Source organism: Colletes gigas, unplaced genomic scaffold, assembly GCF_013123115.1.
Source record: "Colletes gigas isolate AHSC1104 unplaced genomic scaffold, ASM1312311v1 Colletes_gigas_Sc00010, whole genome shotgun sequence".
In the NCBI taxonomy this organism is placed as follows: domain Eukaryota; kingdom Metazoa; phylum Arthropoda; class Insecta; order Hymenoptera; family Colletidae; genus Colletes; species Colletes gigas.
The window spans coordinates 6100676-6128662 of NW_025106639.1; the positions used below are offsets into that span (position 1 = coordinate 6100676).

At 44.6% G+C, this 27987-nt stretch overlaps 1 protein-coding gene across 19 annotated transcripts; it reads left to right on the forward strand.

Annotated features, from left to right (window-relative positions):
* On the forward strand, positions 1-27958 carry LOC122397900 (troponin I). 19 transcript variants are annotated; one of them, XM_043397379.1, is made up of 14 exons: positions 11-138; positions 2905-2948; positions 5710-5727; positions 6059-6187; positions 6564-6687; positions 7627-7727; positions 18410-18453; positions 18536-18677; positions 21303-21320; positions 22332-22370; positions 25027-25249; positions 26425-26526; positions 26726-26806; positions 27234-27958. In XM_043397379.1, the coding sequence occupies exons 2-14, from the start codon at positions 2934-2936 to the stop codon at positions 27245-27247; spliced, it is 1050 nt and encodes a 349-aa protein (XP_043253314.1). In that variant the 5' UTR covers positions 11-138; positions 2905-2933; the 3' UTR covers positions 27248-27958. The 19 variants fall into 19 exon arrangements, with proteins under 19 accessions (XP_043253311.1, XP_043253313.1, XP_043253319.1 ...); XM_043397376.1 differs by lacking the exon at positions 7627-7727 and adding an exon at positions 9310-9410 and having other exon boundaries at positions 1-138; positions 26726-27958; XM_043397378.1 differs by lacking the exon at positions 7627-7727 and adding an exon at positions 11809-11909 and having other exon boundaries at positions 3-138; positions 26726-27958.
* Positions 27959-27987: the final 29 nt, after the last annotated feature.

Below are 27987 nucleotides of genomic sequence, written 5' to 3' on the forward strand. Positions count from 1 at the left end.
GCGAGCCGTCATTGGTCGGCGGCTACCACGTGAACAGGCTACGATGGAGGTTCACGACGTCGACTAGGGATCCACGATGGCACAGTCAGCTGCCTAAGGTCCGGTTGGCCAGTCGCAGCCAGGAAAGTTCTTCTCAAGGTAAGCGAAATCGTCGTACACCGTACCGGAAACCGCCTGGAACGCGCCGGGTATCTGCGTGGTAATTCTTCAGGATCCGAAGATTTCCGTCCTCGAAACGACCGACCGACCGATCGACCCCCCCGGGCGACTTCCTCTTTCGTCGTATCGAGTGTCAGTGAGAGAGGTGCTTTAACAGAGAGACTTTTTTCAAGGTCACGAGTGTGTTGATCCACTTGTTCGATACTCCTGCCCCCCAAGGAATTGTGACGATCCCAGGTCGAAAACGCGGTCCCTGTGAGAATCTGCGTGTGACGCGACCCACCAAGTGACAGGGGAACCTCGTGGTTCTCCATGTTCCTTGGTACTCTTCCGCGAATACGTGGACGCTGAATCGAAAGTTTGGCGTAAAGAGTCACGAGAAAAAATTCTGTGTACCCCGGGAACACGATGTGAGATCGGAATTTTCCCATGTTTTGATCGCCCGCGATGGGTTCGAGTCTATCTCCTTCGTAGTGGCAATGGCGTCTCGACCGACGATTTCGACTCGTGTTCTTTTTAACGATCGGTTGCGACGCGATAAACCACGCGTGGTCTACGTAAACAGCCTTGTGCCAGTAATATAAATATAACTCCGGCGAACGATACAGTTCGCTTTCGTTAAGACTTGCCAATATCTCGACTTGGATTTTGCCACGACGGATGGTACCGATGTCTTCCACGACGGTTCTCGGTTTCTAGAAAAAGGGAGCACGCAGATCGAGCGATTCCGATCCACGGAGTCGTCCGCAAGGTATCGTGGATCGTTCGCGGTAGACTCTGCGTGTTTTCTATTTTTACGGTGCCGGGGGATCTTCTTTGACATCGGAGACGAGACACACATCGGAGTCTCGGTGGGACGTGTCTTGGAATGGCTCGAGCGAGAGGGAATCTATACTTAGCGAACGCGATCATCCATTACAAATATAAAAGGAGACGCGTCACGCCGCTTACCGACGATCGAATAAAATTCACCCTCGTCGAAACGTTTCCCGATTATCACGATCGAGATCATTTTCGTTGTCGTTGCATCTCGTGCTCGGGGCGAACAAATATATTTCGCAAACGAATTCCACGGCGCCCAGGAATGAAAGACGTTAGCCTCGCGACATAATTGATCGTTAGAACGAAATGTCATTACCGAGTGCAGCAACCGGTGGACGAAAATAGGCTCTACGATCGACGCAGTCAATTTCGAAGCTATCTTTAAAACATTTCCCCTTCGAATCTTCGTCGTCGATCGTTATTTTTTCAAATTTTCTACCAGGTCAGGAATCCCGATCGTTCCCCTCCCATCGGGTCACGCGTGTTGTTTCGAGTTAGGAAAACAACCGTATCCTAGTTTCTATATTTAACCACTTTATTTCTAATCGCTGACGCGTTCTGGGAACCCGAGGGTCCGCGAACTGTGCCGTAATTTCGAGTTTTTCGTTTCGTTCTTTCGCCAACATCGAAAACTACTTGGACGTAGACGGAGGACGAGCGGAACTCTCGGATCCTCGAGGTCCGGCCGATTTCCTTCGGTTCGATTCGCACGCCGTTTCCGTTTTCGACGTCGAATCGAGCCGGAGATCGAGGAGAACGTGAGAATCTACCGGGTCGTTCGCGTCCAAATTTGGATCGTGGCGCGTACCCGTCGACGTCGACGGCGACGGTTCGAAAAGTGGGGACGACGGGTCCGGCGCGTGTCTATTTTCGAGCACCGGATATTCTACACCGTCGTCGTTGTCCGTGCTCGCCGAGCGACCGAATATTAGGCGCGGAACCCGCAATTTATCATTCGGATCCGCGAGAACGGCTGTCACTGACCGGTCGAAAGAAAATCTGATGCGCCCCGATGACGCAACCCGAACATCCTCCACTCAACCCCTTTTACATGCATTTATATTTAACAATCGCGTAATGTTTGTGTCCCCACGCCGGGCCAGGCTCGAAATTTATGCGGTTCCCCTCGATTTTATGCGCGTCTATTTCGATCAGAAGGCGTCGTTCGATTCCTCCGCGTTTGGATGCAGATAACTTGACAAAATAATTGCGAGTTAAAATTGTAAAGAGTAAATAACATCAAACACGCGTATTAGAAAAATTAAAGAAGTATGAAATTTTTATTTACAACTGCATTTACTGACTCTAGAATTATTAAATAATCGGGTTGAACAGCCAAAACTCAATTCTGGTCCGCTGGACGCGCATTACGCGCCGTTATGACGTAACGCTATTTTATCATTACGCTGTAAAATCTCGATGCAACGAGATTCGAGTTCGAAAGACCTTTCTTGATGCACATCCAAGTCACCAGCCATTCGGTTCGTCTTCGTGTTTTAATTGTTCCTGAAAGTATACCGTGAAATTTAATTCCCCGTCAGATTTATTTAAAGCCATTTTTAAAAGGTTATAAACAATAAATTGGTATCGGAAAAGCCATTATCAGCGGGACGATTTTATTCGGGATGTAATAAAGCTTACGGTTTCGTTCGAATCCATTCAGCCATTTGAATGGAATTCAGTTAAAAATCATGAAACACACGTCCATACGACCGTGCGCGCATCCAACGGACATATTGCTTTTATTTTAATATTTAAAACGCAGTCGGGGGATGAAGCCGTGCTTTTTTCATAAACGAAATGGCTCGAAATTCTGTTTCATCGCGATAAAATCGCGTCCCTTCAAATTTTTTCCCAGTATCTATAAACAATAGCAAATTGCTTGCAAAACGTGAATCAGCCGTTTTTGTCCTGTATTTCTAGGTAGACGCGTGTAGCAGCCAGAATCCAAGATGGCGGACGATGAGGTTAGGTGGGTATTGGAAGGATCTCCGATGGGACGATGATTTTGCAACACTTACGATCATTTAACGATACTGTAAAAGACGAGGAAACACGGTGCAGATCGTGCACGTTTTAACATAATTTTCTCTCCCCTTTTATGTCTCTTCGTCTACGGATACTCGACGCACCTGAACTCTCGCACTTTACGCGAAAATGGCGGACAACGGATCCTCCTGTGCCGTTTGGATCGAGCAGTAAAATTAATGTCTTTGAAAGGTACGCATCGCTCGTGTGATCTTTGTGCTTGTGATATTCCCGCCCTTGAAAACAGGACTTCCCGTTTAGACAATTAATTCGAGCAAACCGTACAATTAATCAACAAACCAACACTGTTACCTTTGCACAGGGAACTTTTTACACACGGATTTTTTCCGACCTTTTGCATTTTGATTTTTTGGGATTGATTAGTTTTTATGCCCGACACGTAACATACGGGCAAAAAGAAGCTCCCAGTGACGGCGAAGCTTCGATCGAATCGGAATTCTATATCGACCGAACAACCTTTTATGTACCCTCTTTTCGCAGTAAAAAAAGTGGTCGACAGCGAGCCCACGCAGTTTGATGGTAGTTTTTTTTTATACCTCCCGTGGAATAACGCGGAGATCCTAGAAGTTTATTTACTCGTTGTAATTGTCACATTGAATTATAGAAGCCCTTGCGAGGTCCCCCCAATCCTGACATTTTCTATTTCCCCGTCCTCGCCTCCTTATTCTTTATGGAATATCGGATTGCCGTAATATCGGCCTACTTTCGAGGAGGAACGTCGAGAAACCAAATCCCTCGATATCGTTTTGCATTCTCCCTGATTTTGCTCGCGAGAAATTTTTCTTCCCCCCAATCGGACGCAAGAATCAGCTAAAAGATAAAGCTTGAAGCAACTCTGTAAATTCAATTTTTAAAGTAATGTATTTTGACGATCCCTCGAAACACCCAGGTCGGTTTGGAGAAACATTTTCTGTAAAAATAATAGATCGTAGCGTACGGTAAATAGAAACGTCTAGCTTGACGGCATTGTCGGCGTTCGTTCGGGAATAAAAATAGAAAACTGTTACCGAAAGTGTCGGTAGTCGATAAGATGTTTCGTTCGCGGGTACCGGGAGGTACATTTCTCCGAGTATAAGCGTAAAATTTCATCCACTCCGGAAAGCAAGAGATAGATCCGGAAGTATTACGCCCGACATGTCGGTCGACTCCGCGGGGGGGTTGGATTTCTGTTCTGATTTATCGTCACATTCTCCTCCTTATTTCGACATTATTTACCACCCCGTGTCGCGTTCCCCTCGATGTACCAGCCATTTCCCGACCTTCTCCTTTTCTTTTATTTCACGGTTATCGTTACTTCCACCCCACCGTCCCCTATCCATTGTACTTTTTCCCCATGATTGGAAGAATGTTTCGCCGATATCTCTATACCTTTATATTCTTGAACCCCTTGACTGGAAGAGCCTCTTTTCTCTTCCCCGAAGTTCGTCCGTCTTCGTTCCCGTTTTACATTCAAATTGGCGCGGAAGATATTGCTCTTGGGCTCGGAAAATATTAGAATTCTGTTAGACTTACCTTCGCGCGAATCTTCCTCTTTCCCGGTGATTCGTTCCAAATGAAAGAAATCTTTTACCTGGAAAACTAAGAAATACCTGATCTTCTGCGCAATTTGATTCCCCTTCCGTTCCGTAGAGACGTCTAACAATCGTTACTTTTCCATTACTATACGCTCCCGGGCAAAAAGATCGGCACACAGGATATTCTCCGCGTTCGTAGTCTCATAAATGTCGCGGAAGTAATTGTTTCTTGGAATTTATTATGAAACAGTCGGGGGGGAGGAAAAGACAGCGTGTTTAAAAGTTTCGTAACAATTATTAATGTCCGTCGAACTTCCCGTCAGAGGGAACGTGTCGGATAATTTAGTTCACTTAGATTTTAAGTAATTGAATAATATCGAACTATTTGCATTCGTCGAGGCGAGGGAAGAAGTTGAGCAAGGAAGAAGTTAACGCGATTATTGTTTCGGAAGATTGAAAAGTTTCCTTTGTACGAGACTGTCGACACGCCTAAGAGATATCAGTTCGCTAGAAGATATTAGAAATTACGCTGTGCCAAAATTTTTGTTGTGCCATCCTCTTGCCCGGAAGTGGCACCAAGACCAAGTACTTAGAGTAGCAAAAAGACTCTGTAGCGATACCTAGAACTCCAAGCACGAGCAACGTAGATAACCAGAACAAACCTGGGGTAATGTAGATACCATAGTCGCATGAAAGACAAAATATATTTCAAAGTCCTGCGACCTGTGACGTCCATTCTTGCGCGCCGCATGCACCTCACGCTTCCGTTGTTTACCGTGTGTCGAACTAAACGTTGTCCCGCACAGTTTGTCGATTTCTTGCAATATCTTCGATACTCGTCGTACGAGACTATAGAAATTATTGCATGCCGGTAATTGTCGGAACGAACTATTGGAACTTGCATAAATTGAACAGAGTAATTCGCGCCGCGGCCAGAAAACATTGCACGCCGCGTTTCGTGCAGCTGCAAATCACGCAAAACAGTGTCGCTTTACGTACGCTTTTTGCGAGCACTTTCGAACGCGGAACTCGAAACACGTTTCAGCCGGTTTCTGCCGGAAACATTTATTTATCATGTACGGTTTAAACGTTGTTTCGTTTTCCGGCCGCGGAGAATTGGCCTGAAAAACTTTTACTCACGGACTCTGTCTCTTTTTCTTTACAGAGGAAACGTCTCGAGGATGTACGTAAGAGGGGAAACTATCGGTGAAGCTTAAAAAGTCGAGGAGGAAAAAGGACGATAGGGCGCGGAACTTTTTCAATAACTCGTCGGTGGCCCACGCTAATCGAATGGCTATCGCGACAGTTTATCGTATCAGAGGGAAACTCCGGGAATCATTTCGAACCCCTTTTGTTCCTTAACGATCTCGCCCCCTGTATCGTATTTATTTTTCATATTTTGTAATTCGAGATAAATCGGGCGATACACGTTCGTTCGAGTTTCTCTGTTGTACGTTGCATCGAAACCGTTGTCAGATGAGATGTTTTAAGGGAGTTTCGCACGGGAAATGTAGGAAAAGAAGAGGAAACAGGCGGAGACCGACAGAAAGAGGGCGGAGGTCCGCGCCCGCCTCGAAGAGGCTTCCAAAGCCAAGAAGGCGAAGAAGGGTTTCATGACCCCTGACAGGAAGAAGAAGCTTAGGGTAAGTTTACATTTCCATTCTTTGGTAATATCTCGCCGCGTTATAGTCTTTTAATTATTACCCGGTCAAAGTTCCCTGTTCGCGGACGTAACGCTTTGAACGAACTTCTCCTTGGGAACTTCAACCGTTAAGGGAATTAAGAATCTTTAGCACGGCTGGGTCGCGCTGTAATTCCTGTATTCTCATAACTTCCTTTTAATCCTTTCCTTTGTTTCCTGCCCGGTACAAAGTGCCCTCTTATAACACGGTTTCCATCACGCGTAACTTTGATTTCATATTTTTGTTTCGTAACTATTTGTTGCGCGTGTAGTCGAAACCAAAGTGTACAGCTAAAATTGATAATGGTTTACAAGAGTTTCCGGTGGTGTCTTTTCAGTTGTTGCTGCGTAAGAAAGCCGCCGAGGAATTGAAGAAGGAACAAGAGAGAAAAGCCGCGGAAAGGAGGCGCATCATCGAGGAGCGCTGCGGAAAACCGAAGAACGTCGACGACGCGAGCGAAGGTATTTCGAAGCTTTTCAAAGATTCTGCTCGAATAACACCGTAATCGCGTTCTCATATCGGGTGCTCGTCGTACGAATTAGAACTGCATAAAGTACGTTCAGGGTCGAGAGTCGAGCGAGACCCTCGACGCAGGTTCATTGAAATCGAAACGAAAGGGTTATTCTCCGAGTGGCCTGCATCTTTCGGTTTCGAGGGAAACGCGAACAAGTGATTCATCGATAGTAGAAGCTCGTTCGAATCGATCGTGTTTTCCGCTCGTTTTATCCGCTTCTTTGCAGACGGTCTCTCCGCACGTTTCCGTTGATGGGATTTTCAGACAGTAAGTTCGATTATCTTACAATGCTCGTTAATATCCGAGACTCGACCGTTTCACGAACTACAACCCCCCCCATAGATTCCCTCCACGTCGTGCACACGAAGAACACACACAAACACACACACACGTACACGCATCGGTGAAGGAAGTCCACGCAAACTCTCGGGACACGACGGTTGCTTTACGACACCTGACGCGTGCGAGCCATTCCACCCCCCCCCAAATCGATCATTTTCGTCCCTCGAGGTCGAAAATTTTGATATTGAAATATGTTAGGGTCTGTATCGAACTTGGAGGAGAGGTCCGAGTAATCGTTTTCTGTTTAGTTTTGTAATTGTTTTAAGAACAAGGAAGCTGGAATATTTTTGGAACAATTACGAGAATTGATGAACGAAAATTGATTGATACCCCTTCTCATAATTTCGTACGGGCCGCAAACATGTTTAAACGTCGTCAAAATTCCGGTCCCGGAGGTACAAAAGCGATCGATTCGATCGTGGAACGGCTCGTATAGTGGCGCTCTGTTCGCAACAAGCCCGAACAAAGAAAACGATCGTTACCCCCTCGTGCTTGAATGAGTATGATGAATTTTGTCCGATCTTTTTCACCTTCATCCACACAGAGACCGTGAAGCGCGTGCTGCGCGAGTACCACAATAGGATCACGGCATTGGAGGATCAAAAATTCGACTTCGAATATGTTGTTAAGAAGAAGGACTTCGAGGTACTTGAAAGAACGAAACGAGTTTCGAGAACGTTTACGGGACGTGCGAATAACGAGGCATTCACGACATCACAGTAACAACGATGCTCAATGTTGTTGCATTTGAGTAACGTGTCGCGCTTGCCCGGTTGCAATTCGTAGTCGATGACGAAGGAACCGCGTATCCTCGAGTGCGTTTGGCAAAGAGCTCGAAACAGTTGGAACGACCATTATGCAACGGTAACATTGCGTTTATTTATACGACCACGGTGTATTTATATTGCTGTGACTATACGACGGGTATTTTGATACTTTCTCGATCCGTAAACCTATTCTCGCGACGTTACCACAGTCGTACAAAAGGACAAGACATCTTTTATCAATCTAACATACAATTTCCGGTGGATTTTTTAGGAAAGCTAGCGTCCCCTATCTGGGAGTCCCCTTTTTTACAGGAGGGCTATTTAGTACATATAGGTGATCAATAATGAATGATTAATCATGTTGCTGTTCATTTACGACAAAATTACATATAACATAGAATATTGGCTTTAATGGCTCCGATGTCCCGGAAAATAGGTCGACTTTATCGCAGGCTAAATCTGATATATTATAGACGCGATTTATGCAACAAAAAATGAAATAGAAAAATAGATCTCCCTCAACCGATATGCGTTACTTATGGTTTCTTTCGTTTAATTTTTAATTATCGGTCGATTATTAGTCTATACCAGCTCTTTGCCGAAACATCGTTCGCTATAATCGATGGTCGCGTTCCCGCAATCCGGGCAAGTGTCGCGAGCTTCGCATTTCGTCTCTTCGTTTCTAGTTTTTTTTTTTTTTTTATTTATCATTTCTCTTCGTACATTTCTTCTTTTTTTTTTTGTACTTCGTCTATTTGACATAACACAGCTATACTTTTCTCTGTCTCTATCTCTTTTTTTTTTCGCACACTCTTTTCTGTTCGCATTCTTTTGTGCGCGCGACCTATACGTCTTTCGCTCTTCGTTTAATGCTATTACCACGTCGTATTTTAAGTTTTGGGTAATCGTGGATTATACACGTAATAATTAACTTGTGTTCTCACAAATTGTCGCACCACTGCTATTTCTTTTGTAACGGCGTATTACTTACGATATTAATTGGTAACCGATTTTGGTTTCGAGGCGAAAGTTGGTTTCGACGTACACGTAATCTTATTCTGCTTTCTATGTTTATCTGCATTCGCTCCCCAAATGTTCGAGCGTAGCTCGTCTGTCGCGTGTCGATCGGGTGCAACCGTAGGATCCGTGCTCGATCGCCGATCGAATAGATCAAACCCGTCCACTCGATGAGCAACACAACCGCGATTCGTGTGACGTCGTTGTCGATTTTTATTCAGCTTTTGACGCCAGTCTCTCCGCCACACTTGTCCTCTGCTTTTACACGTTGTCCCCGCCCCCGCCCCCCCCCCACGTTCGTTCGTCGACGGGAACCAATAAACGAGTTCGTTCGATGTTTATTTTATTTAATGTTTTTTCTTTGTTACGCCGCGTATCTTTTGAAAAAGAACAATTAGAGTAGAAGGTGGAGTATTTTTCAAGGTGACTTGGAATTTTGACAGCTAGCGTGAAGTCCGTTCTGACCCAGTATCATAAGAGGATCATCGTTCTCGAGGGGCAGAAGTACGACCTTGAGTACGAAGTCGCCAAGAAGGATTTCGAGGTCGAAAACGTTTTCGATGCAAAAATTAGATAAATCTTTCATTTTTTTTTTCCTTCCGTTGTCTTTTTTATTTTTTCTTATTTTTTTTTTTTGGGTGGGGGGTCTTTTTGGATCCTCTGAGTCGTTTTTCTCATTAGAACGCAAGGAATTTTTTGCTAGCGCAACGCTGAGTAATCGTTTTTCCGTTTGACGAGATTGAGAGGTTTCGGCTGTTAACTTAACGACGTTGAACTTAGGCATCGAGGCTGATATCATTCTAATTTGCACCAAACTCTAACGTAGTACTCGCCAATTGTCTATAGTTTAGAAAACACTTTTGTAGAGTAAATATCAGTACACTCTGACCGGCTTACGAATGCTCCTAAGCTGATCGAAATGGACAATTGCAGTCTTGGAGGCAAGCTTATATTCTCCCTAATTTAATAACATTAAATTAATAACAGATCCAGTTTATATCTTCATATCTAGAGTGTTCGTTATCCTTTTAAATTGACTCCAGCTTCTATGCATAACGTTTAGTAGAATAAGGTTTCGCTATTTAACTTTTGTTATTCTCGTTTTCCAATTACAACAACGTGTTCATTTTTGGTAAATTCCAGTTTGCCCCCCCACGGTTTTTGAGCACGCGAACGCTGGGGTTCGGAACGTTAAGAAGATTACAAGCTTGCATTTGATACTGTTATCGTCTGTTTCGATTTACTTTCGCCGAGCGTAACGTAAACCAGAAAGACCAACAAAAGCAGGCACGCGCGAAACGTAGAATCGCAGCAAGTAGATGTTAAAATAATACACGTAACGCTGAATTACCTAGATCCTTTCGTGAGCGGTTTGAAGTAGAAAGAACAATATTTTGTTTTTCTTTTATGTTACGTTTATTTGCGCGTAGGCAAATAGTATTTATTCCCATTCTCCGCATCGAACACGTTCCATCCATTTAATTCCCCGACATCTCCTTTCTTCGCGTCAGGTTAACGTTCGCGCAGTTGTCAGCTTCGTGCTTCTTGCTTCCAATACGAGAAATCTCATTCTCTCTGTTTCCCTGTTTTCTTTTCCCCTTTTCCGCGATTAAGCTCCCTGCACAGAGCAGCAGGGCCCGTTGCATTAATATGGAATACTGATTCTACCAGCGATACACAATTTCCAAAATATAATAACTTGAAAATACTGTAACGCAACGTTAGCTTTGGAAAATCAATCGACCTCTCTGTCAAATTAATTTCGTAATGATCGCGTGTATGGTAGTTCCATAATAATAGATTAATATAGCACTTTGGGAAAGTAAATATACAGGGTGTTCGGCCAACCCTGGGAATAATTTTAATGGGGGATTCTGGAGGCCAAAATAAGACGAAAATCAAGAATACCAATTTGTTGATGGAGGCTTCGTTAAAAAGTTATTAACGATTAAATTCAAAAATTTCAAATCGTTCTGGAAAAATTATTTTCGGTTGCGGGGGTCGACTACAATCATTTTTGGTGAGTACACATACCACCGAAATCCTATCTACTTTCGAGAAAAAAAATCGAGTAGGTGCTGAAATTTTTCGGCGAAAAAAAATTTTTCAAATCGTTCTAAAAAAATTATTTTCGGTCGCGGGGGTCAATTACAATCATTTTTTATCATTACACATACCTCCGAAATCGTACGCACTTTCGAGAAAAAAATTCCTTACTGAAAATCTAATTAGGTGCCATTCAACGGAGAAAAAAAATTGCAAATCGTTGTGGAAAAATTATTTTCGGTTGTAGGGTTCAATTACAGTCATTTTTGGTGAATAGACATACCCCCGAAATCTTGCGCATTTTCGAGAAAAAAATTCAGTAAGGGCGGCACTTTAAACTTTAATAACTTTTTAACGAAGCTTCCATCAACAAATTGGTATTCTTGATTTTTGTCTTATTTTGGCCTCTAGAATCCGCCATTAAAATTTTTTCCCAGGGGTGGCCGAACACCCTGTATACTTGGCCGATCTTCCACGCCTCTCGTGACCCCATTTTCGACACTTATGGCACTGCAACCGATCAATCTTCTCCCGAAGGTCCACTCAAACTCCGTATCTTGACGCAGACTATGCATTCTCTATCAACCTCGCTTCCAAGCGGCTTAAGAAACGCAAAATTTTTCGAAAAGCTTGACGTAGAATTCCATATTGGTGGCAACCGACCCTTGTATCGCAAGTACTCGCAAGAACGACGATAGGAACCACCGTCATTGGGTAAGATTTTGTCGCTCGAAACGAGCCAGATCCACGTCTGCTACGTCTGAACAACAGAATATTTATTATTGTTACATTATAGAAGGGTAGAAACGTAATTTTACAGCGAGGGATGACCGGGACCGGCGTCCTTCCATCGTTCATGTCGCACTCTCTTCTGTGAGAAACTTTTGTGCTTTTAGCCGAGCTCCAGACGATCTGTTCGGCATATTGGAACAGACTACACGCGCTCGAGGGCGATAAGTTTGACCTCGAGAGGCAAATTAGGTTGAGGGAATTCGAGGTAAATACGATCGGCTCGCCTAAAGAAAGCCTCATGCAAAGATTATTTTTGTCCGGCCTCCCACGTGATACGTCTTTTTTTAATTCTTTTCTTTTATTTTGGATTTCATTTAACTTTTGCCACGTCTTCGATCGTGCGATTGGCCGGCCGGCCCCTCGACGAGCCTTCGAAACTTCGCTCGAACCGACGCGTTTCCTCCCCGGGAAAAAATCTATTCCCGGGCACGCGGTTCGCATCACCGATTTCAGCCCAAGTCGACTACCGATCGGCGGATCGAAGTTTCGAAGGAGCGGCTGCCTCGTGTGTCGTTTCGGTACAGGTGGAGGCCGACAGGACGATTTCCATTTGAACGGAAAGGAGATTTCAGAGCAGGTCACGTTCGCGTCAGTTTTTCTCGAGGAGGGCACAAAAACCGTCGCGATTAGGCATTCGGCGTTCGCGCAACTTTTATTATCGCCCCGAGCAGAGCGGGAGAGAGAGATGTCCAAAAAAAAAAAAAGAAAATGATCTCGAACTCCGTCGCCGAGAGTTCGGGGCAAAAATGATCCACGATCGCCTCGAAACGGACACGTTCCCTTACGAGCGCTCATTTGATCGCGACGCGTTCGAAATTTCGTTTGAAAGTTCTCTCTCTTTCCTCTCCTTGCCTCCTGGCTGTTTAGTGAAAACAACCGTATCGTGAATGGAAGATATCTGAGAGACACTCCATGTTCTTTGTAGACGATTTGAAGGAGATTTGCCAAATGTATTACGACCGCGTCTACCTTTGTGAGGGTCAGAAGTGGGATTTGGAGCGTGAAGTTCGGAAAAGGGACTACGAGGTACAGGAGAAAATAAAAGAAAAAAACAAATGAAAGCAGCAAAAAAAAAAAAAAAGAAACGGCGAACAATGCGAGGAGAAAGAGAGCATCCAGTCAGTCGCACGTTTCTTTTGTGCAACCCCTCTGACTTTCTCTCTTCGCGTTGTCTCTCGCTGTTCGAACCCCTATCTTTCTGTACATACGTTCTCTTTTAGTTCTCTTTCACGATGTTTCTCTTGGAGGACACGTTGAGTGGTTCTTCCAGCAACCAGAAATCGAACGAGAAGATCGCTCACTTTTACGAATTTCCGGTATCTGTTATTTCGTTGCTTTTTTTTTTTTACGACGACGTTCACGTTTTACTTTCTACTGTATAATCTTGGTCAGTCCTGTCTCAGCGATCCATCTGTCTCCGTATTTTTTTTCTATACGAATTTTCGCACCACAAAAGTATTCGCAAACTTAATTTTGTTCACGATTGTCTCTCGTTTGTACGGGACAATCGCGAATAAAGTAGACGTTCAAATACTTTTTCGATCCGCCGCGTACGTACATATACCAACCGGGCCGGCGAATTTTTTCTTTTTTTCGCGTGGATATGAAGTGCCGCAATCGCAGAACATTTTTTTTCTCGCCCCCATCGCTCGCCACATCGCACTTTACATTTTCTCATCGTTTTCCTTTTTTTTTCTTTGTACTTTTTGTTGTTGTTGTCTGTTCGGCCACGACGACGCGTCGACAAACTCTTTGCTCGCCTTCTCTCTTTTTGACTCTTTTTTCTTCCCGTTTTTCTGTTTCTCTCCTCTCGCATACATTTTCTATAGACACATAGATACATCATATCCGTTTCACATGAACGCACACTTTGTCATTCTCGCTCTTTCACGATGAATCTATCTATCTGTCTCTATGAATAAATCACTCTGTCTCTCTTTCTCTAACCGTTAACGCAGATTATAGGCTTTTCTGAGCTTTCTACTAACTCGCTAAACGAAACAAACAAAAGCTTCTCGCGAGAATCCGGATCAGGGCTGGGCAAGCTTATGGAGGAGACGTTCCGTCGATCGTGAATCCGATCCGCAACGTCATCGAGCGACTGTTAAAACGCGGACTTGCCTCTCATTTCGTTCTCGTGTTCGCCGTACGACTGGGTCACGTCGATTATCGTCACGACGATCATTTTCAGCGCGATCAAGATCGCAAGGATCAATTTTTTTGTCGACCGCATAACGCGTTCTCGCCGAGAAAAAGAATCGTGAAACGAGAAGGGCCCGTTGTCCCAAAACGATAGAACATACCCTGGACTATTTTTCTGTTTTTCTATATCTCATTTTTTTTTTAATCATCATTGTTTTTTTTATATATATTTTTTTTCTATTTTGGTAAAAGTGACATATACACAGTCATGGGATAAAGAACACACCGAAGGGGTCCAAGACGGTCCCTTTGATCTCACGCAAGAATCAAACGTGTGCGTGAGATTACACGCGTGTGTGTGCGCGTGTGCGTGCGTGGGTGTGCGGTGCAAAATCGGAAAAGTCACAAGGAAAAGGTGGATCGAAAAGAAAGAAAAAAAAGAAAAGAAAAAGAAAAGAAGAAGCTGAAAACGAATCGAATCGCCACCGGGCCTACCACTGTACATTTCACGTCTTCTTCGTGTTTTTCTCTGCTCGTTTCAACGCCCTCTCACTATATTCTACGCGTCTTTCACGTCTCTTTTTCTGCCTTTACTATTTCTGCATCTATTTATCTCTTCTCCCCCCCTTGCGCCTTGCGAGCTTGATTGTAAGCATATTGACATAGCTATTGTTCCACTCGCCTAACCATACATGCACGGCTTGTACCTACTAACACCAAGAAAACTTAGAAATCGGACTCGATCGACTTCGATGGATTTTATCGTTACGATTGTCACGGTAAGAGGATCGATCGTTGGGAGTTACATATATACGCGTTTCGGTCGTCTCGCAGTAGTACGATGTTTTTTAAAGAACTTTTCCTCGAGATTCGTGCATCGAATCGTTCGATCGTTCGTTAGGATCGCGTGCAGAAATTCTATCGGGGCCGCTGATGTTCAGATTAACAGCATGGAACGATTTTTTCACGCTACCGCCGAAGCCATCGCAAAACTTTTCGATTAACTTCGTTTCGGCCGATCGCGGAGGGGAATCGTCACGTTTTCCACGCGAGAGCCGCGCGATCATATCATCACCACCGCCAGAGGGAAGTATGGCACTTCATATTCCCCGCGAGGGAAGAAAAAAAAAGAAAATTATAACGATTGTACATAAATCTTTCGACGACCGAGAATCGTCACGTCGGTGCGTGGGAACCGTCGAATAAAACGTTTGTGTAAATACGCCACGACACGTGGATGTCGTGTCACGCTATTAAGAGTACAGTAGGTATGTAGAACGATACCCGCATTTTACAACTTTTGCTGCCCCCGCCCCTGTTTTGCCCTTTTTTTTTTTTTTGTCACCAACCCTTAGATTTTTGATCACGTGTTTGGAAAGAATTCTCAGTTTCTTACACTCGTATCTGTTCCTTGAACGTTTAGCTGGTTGTCTGTTACCTCCTTGTTTTTTCCACGCTTTTCTATCTCTGTTCCACTGTTAACTCTCACGAAGGTGGACCGCCCTCGAGATTCGGATTAAAATGATCACGAGACCGAAGTGCCATGCTGTGAAATTCTCCGGGCCACCACCCCCGCCAACCTTTTTGTTTTTTTTCTTCACCCCATGTTTTTTTTTCGTCTGACCGAGCCCCTTGTAAATGTTTCCTCTGTGACGTGAAAGAAGAAAGAAAAAGAAAGAAAAACAAATAATACGGATTTCTTTTTGTTGTCCTACACCCTTTGTCCTCGTGAAAGAGACGTGAAAGCGAACACGTACACGCGTCTACGATGTCGAAATGGGAACGAGCGAAATTGATTTTGCACCGATTCGCACGCACCACCGACTGTCAGTGTCCTCTCTTGTCATGGTGTTCAATTGGGCCTGTAAATAGCGGATCCTTTCTGGCGGAAATCTGTTCCTCCCCTAATTAATTTTGTCAAGCGCCCTTTGTCTCTTTACCTTTTCATTTCGATTGCTCCGACCGTCGGAGCACATAGATCTCTGTCCCTGGAAAAAGTGAATTTTTCAGGCACTCGACGGATCGTAACCCCGTTACCTCCGATAATCAGTGCATTGTTCGATATCGAAATCGTCTGATAATCGCGGCGGTACGCCGACAGAGACTCGATTAAATTTCCAATCTAAAGAATTAGCGATCCGTCGACCGGTGAGAGGAACAGAATTCCATCGGTCCAGGAAAGGGATTGTAGTGGACGTTTTACATTGTTCTCTTTACCCTCTGTGGACAAAGAGCTGATCGTGACCAGCCCTCCCCCTGATTGGCCAGAATGAAATTCACATCCTATCATTGCCGATCCCCCCTGTCTCCTCGACCCCCTCTGTCCTCGACTCTCGTTCGTTTCGCTCTCCGGGCAGTTTGCACGTCTCTCTCCCTCATCGTCGTTTCCCTATTTCGTTCTCTTTCTCGCGCCTAGGCGCGACAAGGAGGCACGAAACTAGGAGAGGAAAAAGACTCGAACGTCCCGCGGTGAGGGAGGAGAGAATCCGACAAGTGGCTTCCGCAGGAAGTTTTACCTTTGAGGAAGCTATTCGAAGACGCTAAAAAATCAATTTGTTCGAAACGACCCGTGGAAAAACCAGCCACTTTTTTTCGAAGACGAAGGGGAAACCTTCGCGGTGAGATTCTCTGATGGTCGACGACGATCGACCGGGGAGAAGAATAGACTCGAACGCGTCGTTGAACATTCATTCGCGTTATTTCGCTTCGCTGAATCGGACACGCTGTTCACGTTAAACGACGACATAATTTCTTAGAGCACGTCTATCTTGTGCTTGGTCGTACGCGCCACGAAATATCCTAGTTTCAGCCAGAGACTTGTCAGTTTTTTTTTTTTTTCCTTGGAAAAAAGCAACCGCTTTTGCGCCGAACGCGAAAGGAAAAAGCGTGGCTCTCCATTGTCGCAGTCTTCGCTCAAAATTTATCGATGGAACATCTCGATGACAGGTCGCTTTGATATTCGGACACCGTGGTGCAAAGTTTGTTACATCCTCGCGAATTATTAAAGCATTCGTTCCGGGTGCTTTGCGTTAGATTATTTATTATAGACGACGAGGATTACAACATTAGCGATAATATTTTATTCTGCAATAAAGTGTCCAGCTTTCGCGTCGAGAGAGCTAAAGTTTGACGTGTATTTTTTGTTAGCATTTACAGAACGATATTGGAAATAATTTTTGTTAAGTATTCTCAGCGTGTCTTTATTATACAAATATTTTAGTAGCTTGCATATATTACAAACCACCGAGCTTGGAAGTACCGCGGTGTTCGAATATTGATAAATGCCGTTCCAAACAGCGACCGAACTACTGATTTTATGAAACAGATAGGAATAAAACTTAGTCGCTCTAATCGCGTGTGATATTCAACATTATTACGTCGTATATAAGTTCATCTGCAACAAGTTGTCTAAGAAAATAAATAAAATCATTATTTTGGTCCGTTTTAAACGGCCCTTGTATCGAGACCACTGTACACCCATGATCCTTGAAGTTGTCGTAAGATCAAAGAACACATCGCCAACGAAGAATCGTCGCTCCGGCATTGCGCATGCGCAAGGTAGTCGCATAGAAAAATCTCTTGCGCATCTACCTTGCGCATTCCCCAGTGTTCGAACGACTGTTCGTGTCGCCTGACCTCGCGAAGAGTCCAAGGATCGTCGTTGTACGCGCGTAACAATCGATTTCCTTTAGCAATAGCTTTAATTTTGCCATACTTTTGTGCTATTTGTCTGCGAGGGTAACATTCAGGTGGAAGATACATGTAAAAGTTTGATCTGGTCGCTAGTATTTCTTGATCGTAATCCTCCTTTTCTCCCTCTGGTGCATCGACCCCGTCAATATTTTCCAACGCGACTGTCCTGATTTCCAACGCTCCGGTCGCGGACATTTTTTCCCGTCTCCGCCCATCCCATCACCGTTACATGGCATTGCAGTTAATCAGCAAGCCAATTTACTGTCAATCTCGACTCGTCGAGTGTCTCCGCCGAATATGTCTCTGTATTCGCTGCAAGTCCGTGTGTAATCCTCTCCCGCCTGCTTTTGGCACGCAGGTAGCATGCTAATTTCTGCTCGTGTACCGTGTTCACTCGTTCTTTTCGCCCGCTAATCGATCACCGCTCGTTCGTTATCTACCATGTATGTATCTATATGTATTTTCATTAACACCGTGTTTCTGGTTTCTGTGCAGCGTTCTTGTACCGTGATTAAAGGAAACGTCGAAGCTTTGTGTGGCGTTGCGTTCGCTATCCGAAAGTTTGCTTTCCATATTTTTGTTCTATTTTTTTTTTTTTTTTCTTCAAAGGGAGCAACGTTCCTTTCGCGAGCACGAATTGCCCCGTTTTGAAATATATCCGCGAGGAACGACTGCCATTTGGAAACGGGCGTTTTCGATCATTTAATTCCGATTTAACGAGCGTGCCGGTATATTTGGTCCGCGTCGAAGTTTTCAACGGGCAAACGTTCCCTTCGGTGTTCCTAGTTTCTCGCGAAAATTCGAAGCATGATTATAATCGTCGATAGACTGTCCGAACGGTAACACTAATCGAAACTTCGATCGGTGTAGATATCGGACTTGAACAGCCAAGTGAACGACCTCCGAGGTAAATTGTAAGTAATCCGTTCGAGTAATCCCTCGCCCCTTGGTTCGCGTTTCGTCCACGGGTAATAACGATTCTTTTGCCGTTCGTAGCATGAAGCCCACTCTGAAGAAGGTCTCCAAGTACGAGAACAAGTTCGCCAAGCTCCAGAAGAAGGCGGCCGAGTTCAACTTCCGTAACCAGCTTAAACAGGTTAAGAAGAAGGAATTCACCCTCGAGGAGGAGGACAAGGAGGTAAGGACGATCGTTTTCGATAGGACCAAATCGACGTTATAAATATTTTTTGTCGTAGACTGTTTCGTTCCCCGCCCCTCCCCCCGTCGATGGTTCCGTTTTGCATTTTTCCGGAATCGGCGAGTGTCACGTTGGTAAAAGCGTCGCGGGAATGCAAGACCTCCACTTTCGATTCGCGTGTAAAATAGATTTTAAATCGCTCTTGCATTTTCGCCGTCGCGTGCTAGACGTGAATTTTGAATTTTTTTCTCGCCATACGACGGGGCGGGCCTGTACTCACGTATTTTTTTTTCCAGCCATTTGAGTAAGACAGTTTTTTGTGGCTCTGGTTTTCTTTCCGTGTACAAAACCCCCCATTGGCAGGTTTTTCCCCTTGTATCAGTAGTATTTTGTTTACCGTTCGTTGTCCCTCTATGGAGATCTTGCCGAGGAATTCCTGGTCGATCGGAATTGAAGCGGCAGCCTAGTCAAAGGAGCATAAAGGGACAGTTTTTGTTTGATCTTCGTTGACAGGGCTGAAGCTCGACGAGTTTGTCAAGTAGCTTGTTCGGAATGTCCTGGATCTCCTTAGAGGGACCGTATTTTTGATCCTTGACTCTTTTTTGGTATACGTACAACTGCCCACCAGTAGTAGCGATTAGTTGACTAGGCAATTGTGTTGTTCTCCACAGCCCAAGAAGTCCGAGAAGGCAGAGTGGCAGACGAAGAAGTAGATTTAAAAAAAAAAGCCAAAAGATAAAACGAAAACAACCATAAAAGAGAAAAGAATTGAAAACAAACGCACGCGTACACAAACAAATGTAATATTACAATGTAACGTTGAATGAGCTTCAGTATGTACACTTCAATGGTATAAAAAAAATAACGTCACCGCGATCGCGTTTTACGCGTACAAACCTAGCGCGTATTTCGAACGCGAGACCTAGATAAAAAACACGTTTATGAACGTGATTTTGTTTCACCACTTTTCCACGTAACCGTTTGTAAAGATTCGCTCGTTTTCTGTTTTGCTATACGCCATAGATCGTGAAAACGATGAAATAGTAGATTGTACGAACGGTCGTCAGGCTTGAATCCGGTTTTCTTTCCCGACTCGTCGATGATCGGTTTATCGGCGATCAAATTTCGAGTTACAAGACGAGAGGAATACAAAATGAAAGAGAATACCTGTGTCTCAATAAACGATCGAAGAAAGTGCATGCCAAAGGAGCCCAGATGCTTCGTCGAATATCATTTCTCAAATTTCCACCCTCTTGTTCGACGACACGATTCATCGTGTTTTCTTTCGTCCATCGGACACGTTCCGTAGATACGCTTTTTTCTGCATTTATTTTTCACACGGAACCACGCTCGACGCTGTTCGATCATTTTTTCCCACGGCGACGGGTCTACATTTTTGGACGAGATAAATTTTTCTCCACTTGAATATTCCCTTTCTCTTTTTCACGATATTTTTTAAAATTCTGCTTCCGAAACCGCGTTGGACGATCTTTTTCATACGTGCAAGATTTTTGGGGGAAATTCCACTATTAAAACGTTGCATGGTTCGATCGAGATTTAAAATATATACAAATTGAATTTTTCATGATCCCGAGGCTTGACAATACCCTCGACCGCAAAATGTCTAACAACAGATTCGCCAATTTTTTCTCCGAGCTTTGGATTCTTTTCTTTTTGTCCGTTCTCATGTTTCGCGGCGATTTCAGCTGGTTGGCGTCGTCGAAGATCGTGTCTACACGCAATTTGCTTCTTAACGCGCGTCTATTTTCGTTTTCCTCTCTCTCTTTCACTTTTAACACGGTGATACGCGCGATAGGCACGCGATGCTCGGTTAAAGTAACGATTAAAAATATAAAAGAGAAACGATAAAAGGTGAGAATGGCTTATACAAAGTATATTTAAGACTCACAGACTTTCTTCCTCACTTCGTACATAATAGCAGAAGCGCTTTACTCACAAGTGCCTTTTCACTCTTCTCTATCTCTGTTTCTATCACTGACTCTAATTATTCATTTTATTCACTGTGTCTGCATTCATTTTCGTTTATCTTTTGCGCACGGCGTTGATTCGCGAGAAGCCGCCGTTAGGAATTATGATTGTCGTGTGCTGCGCAGTAAAAACGGTTTAAAAGGATCCATTAAAACGAGAGCTGATCATTTCAAATTAAAATCTCTTTACAAGACGCAATAAGCTCTTTTTTTGCAGCTTGCCTTTACCGCCATCGTTCGGCTGCCATGCTTCCAGGCTGTACATGTGTAGGATTGTTGTCCCGTCTGAATTTTTTGTTTCGAATCGCAACCGCCCATCGATCCCTCGATCGAAAAATTCCCATTAATCATGCGGAAGTAAAAAATCCATCCGTCGTTGTTGGAAATTTTTTAAACGATCGATGCGCCGTTCGATTCCGCCACCATCGTCGTCGATCGTGAATCATGGCCAGTGGCTACCGAACTTTCCAAGATCGAAAGTCACACGCGGGTCGCGTGGATCGTAGGCCTCGATCGCCCCCATGAATCACGATCGACGCGTTATTTATCGTTAAGTTATTAATTAGTACGTACGCTCTAATAATTGTCCACGTCTTATCCGTTGACTAATGATGTTGCTCTTGCATTATGTTCGCAGAACGCGTCAAAAGATAAGGTAATGCTTTAACGATCAACTCGTAGATCGGCATGCTTCCGTAGGGGAGAGTGTGCGTGTTTTAGAAAATACATAGATTTTGCAGGGATGGTGTGAAAGAACGACGCAAGCAAGACGATAGGATAGATAGAGAAAAGCTTATTTTCCTTAACGATTTCACTCGCGATCACGTTCGTCTCTTTTCCCTTAAGGATCAACGTTTTTCGCGTCAACGATTTTTCATCGAGCCATCGGCGAAATGGCTCGACACGGATCTCTGCTTTTTCGTTTTTAAGTTTTTCCCGGACTCTCGAACTCTTCTCTCGCGACTTTTTCACTAACCACTTGCACGGCTTTCTGGATGACGACAAACAGAGAAGATCGATACATGTTGTACAGAACAAGAAATGAATTGGCAATGCCTGCTAAAAAAAAACCCCAAAATTCTAGGTGGATACGATTTTTCGATCGTCGTGACCAATATTTTAAACGATCGCGCGCCCACGCAGAGTCCAGCAAAGTTTATTCGCGAACAATGAATACAAATTTGTTATTTTCTGATCAACAGGGATATAACTATCTTCAATTAAAACGGCATTAGAGTCACGATCCATTCGTCTCTCTTAATTTAACAGCAGATTTACGAGTTTCAGATTCTCGTTCCGGAACTCGTAAATGTTATTTGTTAGCAGTTCGTATCGCGATTGAAACAACGATACGAGTATCCATCTCAATTAAAAGAAAAACCGCGTTTCAACGTGGCTGTCGACGTTCTCGATAAAAAAAATAAGCGCAATCGATGCCCGTAAATCGAACGAACCTAAAAAATTTGTATTCGTTGTTCGGGAAGAAAGCTCGCGGCGATTCTGGTTAGAGAATACCCCACTGCGAGAATTTCCCCGGCGCGTTACCCTGCTTTGCGAAGGTTTACCTTGACCCGGCTAACCAAAGAAACCCTTGGCGTGTGCAAATTTTGGTCGAATCACGCCCGCGGAACGCGGGCCCCTAACGCTAGTTTTCTGAATTTTGCAGAAGAAACCCGACTGGTCGAAGAAGGGCGAGGAAAAGAAGGTAAAGGAAGAAGAGGTGGAGGCATGAGAGAAACAGAAACTCACTCTCGACGTTTTCGAGAAGGGATCGTCCATCCATCAACCCGATAACATCTCGACGCAAGAACTCAAAACTTCCCCATTGTCACTTTTACTCGAACGAATTTTCTTTTCATATTTTTTTTTTTTTTTTTTAATCGTCGATCACTCGAACGTATATTATTCCCGAATTGCACGCAGAAATCATCACGTTGCCTCTGTCTCGTCCACGAGGATCGTCTCCATGTTCTATTTGTCTTTTTGTCTCGTTCAAAGAATGCAAAACTTACTCGTGTCCGAGATCCAATCCAGAATTCAGAATTTTTGTGACTGACTTGTTTTTATTTATTATCTTTTCGTTTGTTCCGAGAATATATGTACATACAAAAACAATGAAACAAAACCCTGTACCGTCCGTTTCCGTTTGTCAATGTTGGTCTTACTTTTTACACGTCGCTCCCGTACATGTAATTCTCTGCGAGCCGGATGAAGGGAGAAATGAAACGCAACGAGATTAGCAAGAGTGGGAACCGTTACTTAAGGTTTATTGTAAAGCAAAATATTTAACGACAATATGAAAAAGAGAAAGAAAAAAAACACTGTGTAACCCCTGTGTGCGATCACTCTACCCCGTTTTCCATCAGTCCGTTGTTCGCCCTTTGTGATTCCCTCCGTTCTGCGCGGCGATAAATAATCGAAGACGACGCGTTCCGACGCTTGGCCGGCTCGATAACTGTAATTTCAGTAAAAACCTGTTCGAGTAATCTTTCCGCTCGAAGGTTACGAACCTTGTGCACCTTTACTTTCGCTGTAAACGATGAACGACGAACCACGCGATACGCGGCCGGGGAATGTACACAACACGTCCGCAAGTTTTACGACGTTTCGCGGTTTCAGAGCCGACGTCTTCGATTTGATCAGACGTTAGAGCGGAGATAATAACACCCCCTGTCGTTTTCGAATCAATGCTGAGAATCGTGCGTCTTAATACCGTCGTTAATTCCACGAACGGCTCAATTACAACGTGATTATCGGGTATTCGAGCAAGGAGCGAAACTTTTACCGCGCTCGAACCTTTGCTCCGCGAGAAAGACCACGATCCCGTCGAACGCTCAATGAGCCGTATCAAATGATAGAGTGTACAGTCGACCGTGTACATCCTACTGAGAAATTTCACGCGAACTCCTATAAATATCGATGATGTATCGCGGAATTATAATTCTCCATAATGTTCGCCCGCGTCAAAACGGTCGCATCGCGGGCAACGTTACGAACGTCAACGTTACAAATTTCATTCAAATTTAGTATTTTTTTAGTATTTACTTGAATTCCAGTTCGCGTGAAAATAGAGGATTGATTTGAATAACGAAAAATACGAGAAAAATACGGGAAATACGTGGACGTCGGTAGCGCGAGATATTACCGAATGAGTAATAAGAAATTATCAAAGGACAAATATTTGTCATCGCGAATGAGTGACGCGGCAGCCGGCATTGTTATACGGGATTTTTAACGAATCGTTTAGCAAATTAACGAAACAATCCTATTTTTAGACAACACAACAAGCACGGTAGGTGCGTCGTTGATTAACTTTTGCTTAATTGCGATTCGCTATCGGGGCTGGTTCCGCGCGTTGGTAAATCCTCGTATTGTTTACGGTTCGATGTTACGTATTCGTATCGCGCGAGAAATTATTTCATTGTACGTTCATTCGGGTTCCCGCCTTTACGTTATTTATAATATATTCGAATCGACGTCGATTATCCGGCCAATTTTTCAATTCGAACTTTCGTACGCGTTCCGTAACGAAAACGATCGCCGTGTATTATTCAACGAACAGTGGCATGTTCGAAAATCATTTGGTCGACGCGCACTGAAATTATCCGGGGCGGTGTTTATCATCGCGAAGCCATTGTTTAATTATCCTGACAATATTCGCGATCGCAAATGGCCGTTGATTTACGCTGTCGAACAACAACGGCCGTCGAGAGGAACGCGCCACGTCGCGGCTCTTGAACGTTACACACGGCGTTATTATCGCCCGCGTAGGACAAATGATGTATCTATAAACGCCGGTTTAATGCGAGTACATTTGCGAGAACGCGCACGCCGGCCGTAAATCATGCAATTTAACGCGCGTGCCGTCGACGTGTCACGTCGTCGTTGCGAAACGAAATTTTATCCCGACCGCGTTCACCGTGTTCCGCGCAGGTAAACGGGGGGGGAACAAAAATAGAAACGTGTCGCGTTCGCCGGCAAAAGAACGACCGTTTTATCGTTTCGTTCGAACGCTTAAATCGCGCGCGGCACCACCGAAACGTAAACGCTACGAGGGTTTATGTTGGTTAACCGTATTTTGAGATGGGCAAAATGGTTAGAGCACTGTAGAGAAACGTTCGAGTATAGTAGTCTTCGCGACTTTGTAAATTCCTTCGGGCATTAAAACATTGATTTTATGTATCTTAAGTACATAGCAGGAACATTAACAAGACCTCTTTATATCGTGAACAATCGAACGAATGAAATCAAATTTTGCCCATTTCCAAGTCGCGATGGACCAAGCGTCAGGGAGGTTGCTTTATACGGCGTTGACGTTGAACGTCAAGTACAAACGGCTTCATAAATTTCCTTGTATGTAGGAGGAACCACCAGCAGAAGCTCCTGCACCCACACCTTCGCCACAGCCGGAGCCACCTGCGCCAGCGCCTGCACCTGCACCTGCACCACAAGAACCACCGGCTCCTGCACCAGCACCGTCACCAACACCGACGCCAGACCCAGCTCCGGCACCCCCGGCCGAGGGAGCTCCTCCAGCAGCTCCGGCGGAAGGAGCCCCACCAGCAGAGGGTGCGCCTCCGGCCGGTCAGTACATCGATTCCAAACAGCCTAACATACAGATCATTACGTCTTTTAGCATACACTACGATAACAAAGATCACAGTCGCGTTGCATTCGCGTCGCTCTGCATTATCGCTAATATTTCTCATATTTTTCAACGTCACTCGACGAGAGTCGTTAAAGAAGAGGATGGAAGGCCTGTCGTCCGGAGTCCGTCCTTAGATTCGTATAGAGTAGAGTTAGAGAAGTAAGATGCATGTGCTTGTACAGAGGGTGCGCCAGCAGCTGCACCTGCAGATGGCGCTGCACCACCGGCACCCGCCGAAGGCCAAGCACCACCGGCTGCCCCTGCGGACGGAGCAGCACCGCCACCAGCGGAGGGCGCGCCTGCGGCACCTCCTGCTGAGGGTGCACCTCCTCCGGCCGAGGGTGCACCACCAGCAGAGGGAGCGCCGCCCGCGGGCGCACCTGCGCCTCCACCTGCGGAAGGTGCACCGCCCGCGGAGGGTGCACCTGCTGCACCACCCGCGGAAGGCGCGCCCGCCGCACCACCCGCGGAAGGCGCGCCCGCTGCGCCACCCGCGGAAGGTGCACCGCCAGCGGAGGGCGCGCCCGCGGCACCACCGGCAGAAGGTGACCTTGCCATCATTTTTATTAACACCGTTTTAACGTTCACGTCATCTGCGAACTCATTTCATTTAACGTTCTAATTTGTTTATCGTTCGCGCGATGGTGGATGATTACCAGACTGCGGATGTTCATGCATTTATGGGGAATTTTAATCCTCAAAAAACTGCAGAATTTAATATGCAAAAATATAAGAAATACTTAAAGGAAGATACGAATTATTATATTTAGGGGCTGAGACAACCCTCTGCGAAGCTTCCGTTTCATTAATTCTATTAATAAAAATGTGAATTTGCATAAAGATCAGCAGTCTAATGATTACTAACACCCAGCACACAGTCGGGGCTGAACATAGATTCGTTCACCGTTAAGTGGATTATTGGAGCAGTTGTGTTAATATACAGGGTGCTCGGCCACCACTTGTATTTTTATTTTATCTCGACAACTTGAAACAATGTTACCAGCCAAACGATTCAACGGTGGTATAGAGTTTTCGAGAAGCGAAAATCTTTGGCCCCGATTGTGGTGTTTGTCGAAAGAACTCAATAAGGAGGTATTGTAATTTCGTAAAGGTGCACCAGCACCAGCGGAAGGAACCCCCGCAGCACCGCCAGCCGAGGGAGCCCCAGCTGCACCCCCAGCAGAGGCTGCACCAGCACCAGCGCCCGCCGAAAGTAATATATCAGTTTTTTCTTACAATTTCTAACGATTATATACCACCTACATTCCAGGATTCGTCATTTTACATAGAAAAATCTCTGCTATCCATCTTTTTGCCTTTTCGAAGCATCGATCGTCCATACTTTCTTCATTATCGTCGCTGATTTTTTTTTTTTTGCCATTAATTCCCTGTTCTTTGAACTTGATTTCTAGCTAAGGTAGTTATGCTTGTGAAAGTTACACTGACCCTCAGGCCCAATCGCCCGATTTTGGGCTCGAAATTCATCACGTTCGGTATGTTTACTCAAAGGTTGGCGATCTAGTAGATCACTAAAAATCTAGTCACGAGTAGCGATTAAAGAAGTAATCGACTAATTGCATCATCGATCGCGCACGGTGTGTACCGTGACTGCGAATGAATCAATCAGAACTGCAACGATACTGTTCCATAATTACTTCATTTCTACGTTTTTGTGTACGTCGCGAATCATTTAGTTAAATAGCGGTAGTAATAATTGGTAGTTGCAATAATACTAGCGAGGATAGAGATCACATAAAACCCATCGAAACTTGGATCAAAGTAGAAACAAACTCCGCTCCGAAGAACAGAGACTCGGACCTAAAAGGACTAAAAAATCAATTAATCAAAAAAGATTTAATTCTCCCTCCCGGTGGAGCACAGATCGTTCGTAATCTAAACGATTCTTTTCTTTATTTGCAGCACCCGCATCGTAACTTCGTCGAAGTTGGAACGGACGAAGGGTCACCTCGCTATGTAATTTTCACTCGTTGACGTCAGAATTTGCATAAAACGTACATGGATAAGCACAGAGTACGGATACGTATGCGTCGAGCCATATTAATCTCGGTGCAACGGTTCATGCGTTGGTTATCATCGTCGTCGTCATCGTCATCATCGTCATTGTCGTCGTAATCATTCTTTACCGTCATGCACACGCGTCATATTTATGCGTCATGCCTACGAGGAACGAAAGCAAAACGGAACAAAAAGAAACAAAGATAGAAAAAAGGGACGTTTGTCGTTGATGCGTTTTACTTTCTCCTCCGTGGGTTTTACGATACGTTATCGTTCATAGTAATTGGAAATCGTCACGGGATGCCCGACCAGTTTTTCCGCGTTTCTTAGCCAAGTATATAGGAAAAACAAATATAATAATGTCGCGTCTTTGTTCGAAGTAACGGTCCCTTGGCCGTCCCGTGATTGTTATCCCTCGCGATAAAAGAGCGTTCGTGACGCTTGCGATTCTATCGATTTCACGATCATCGACTATGAAGTCGAACGATCCACGAAACAAAACTCGAAATTAAGACTACCCGTTATGTTTCTATGTAAATAATTTCCGACGCGTTCTATCGAAAATTAATACAGATATAACACCTGAGATGAGAGAATTGGATTTCGTAATAAAAACTTTTCTGCGATTACCGAAATTTACCGGCCGATTAATGCACCA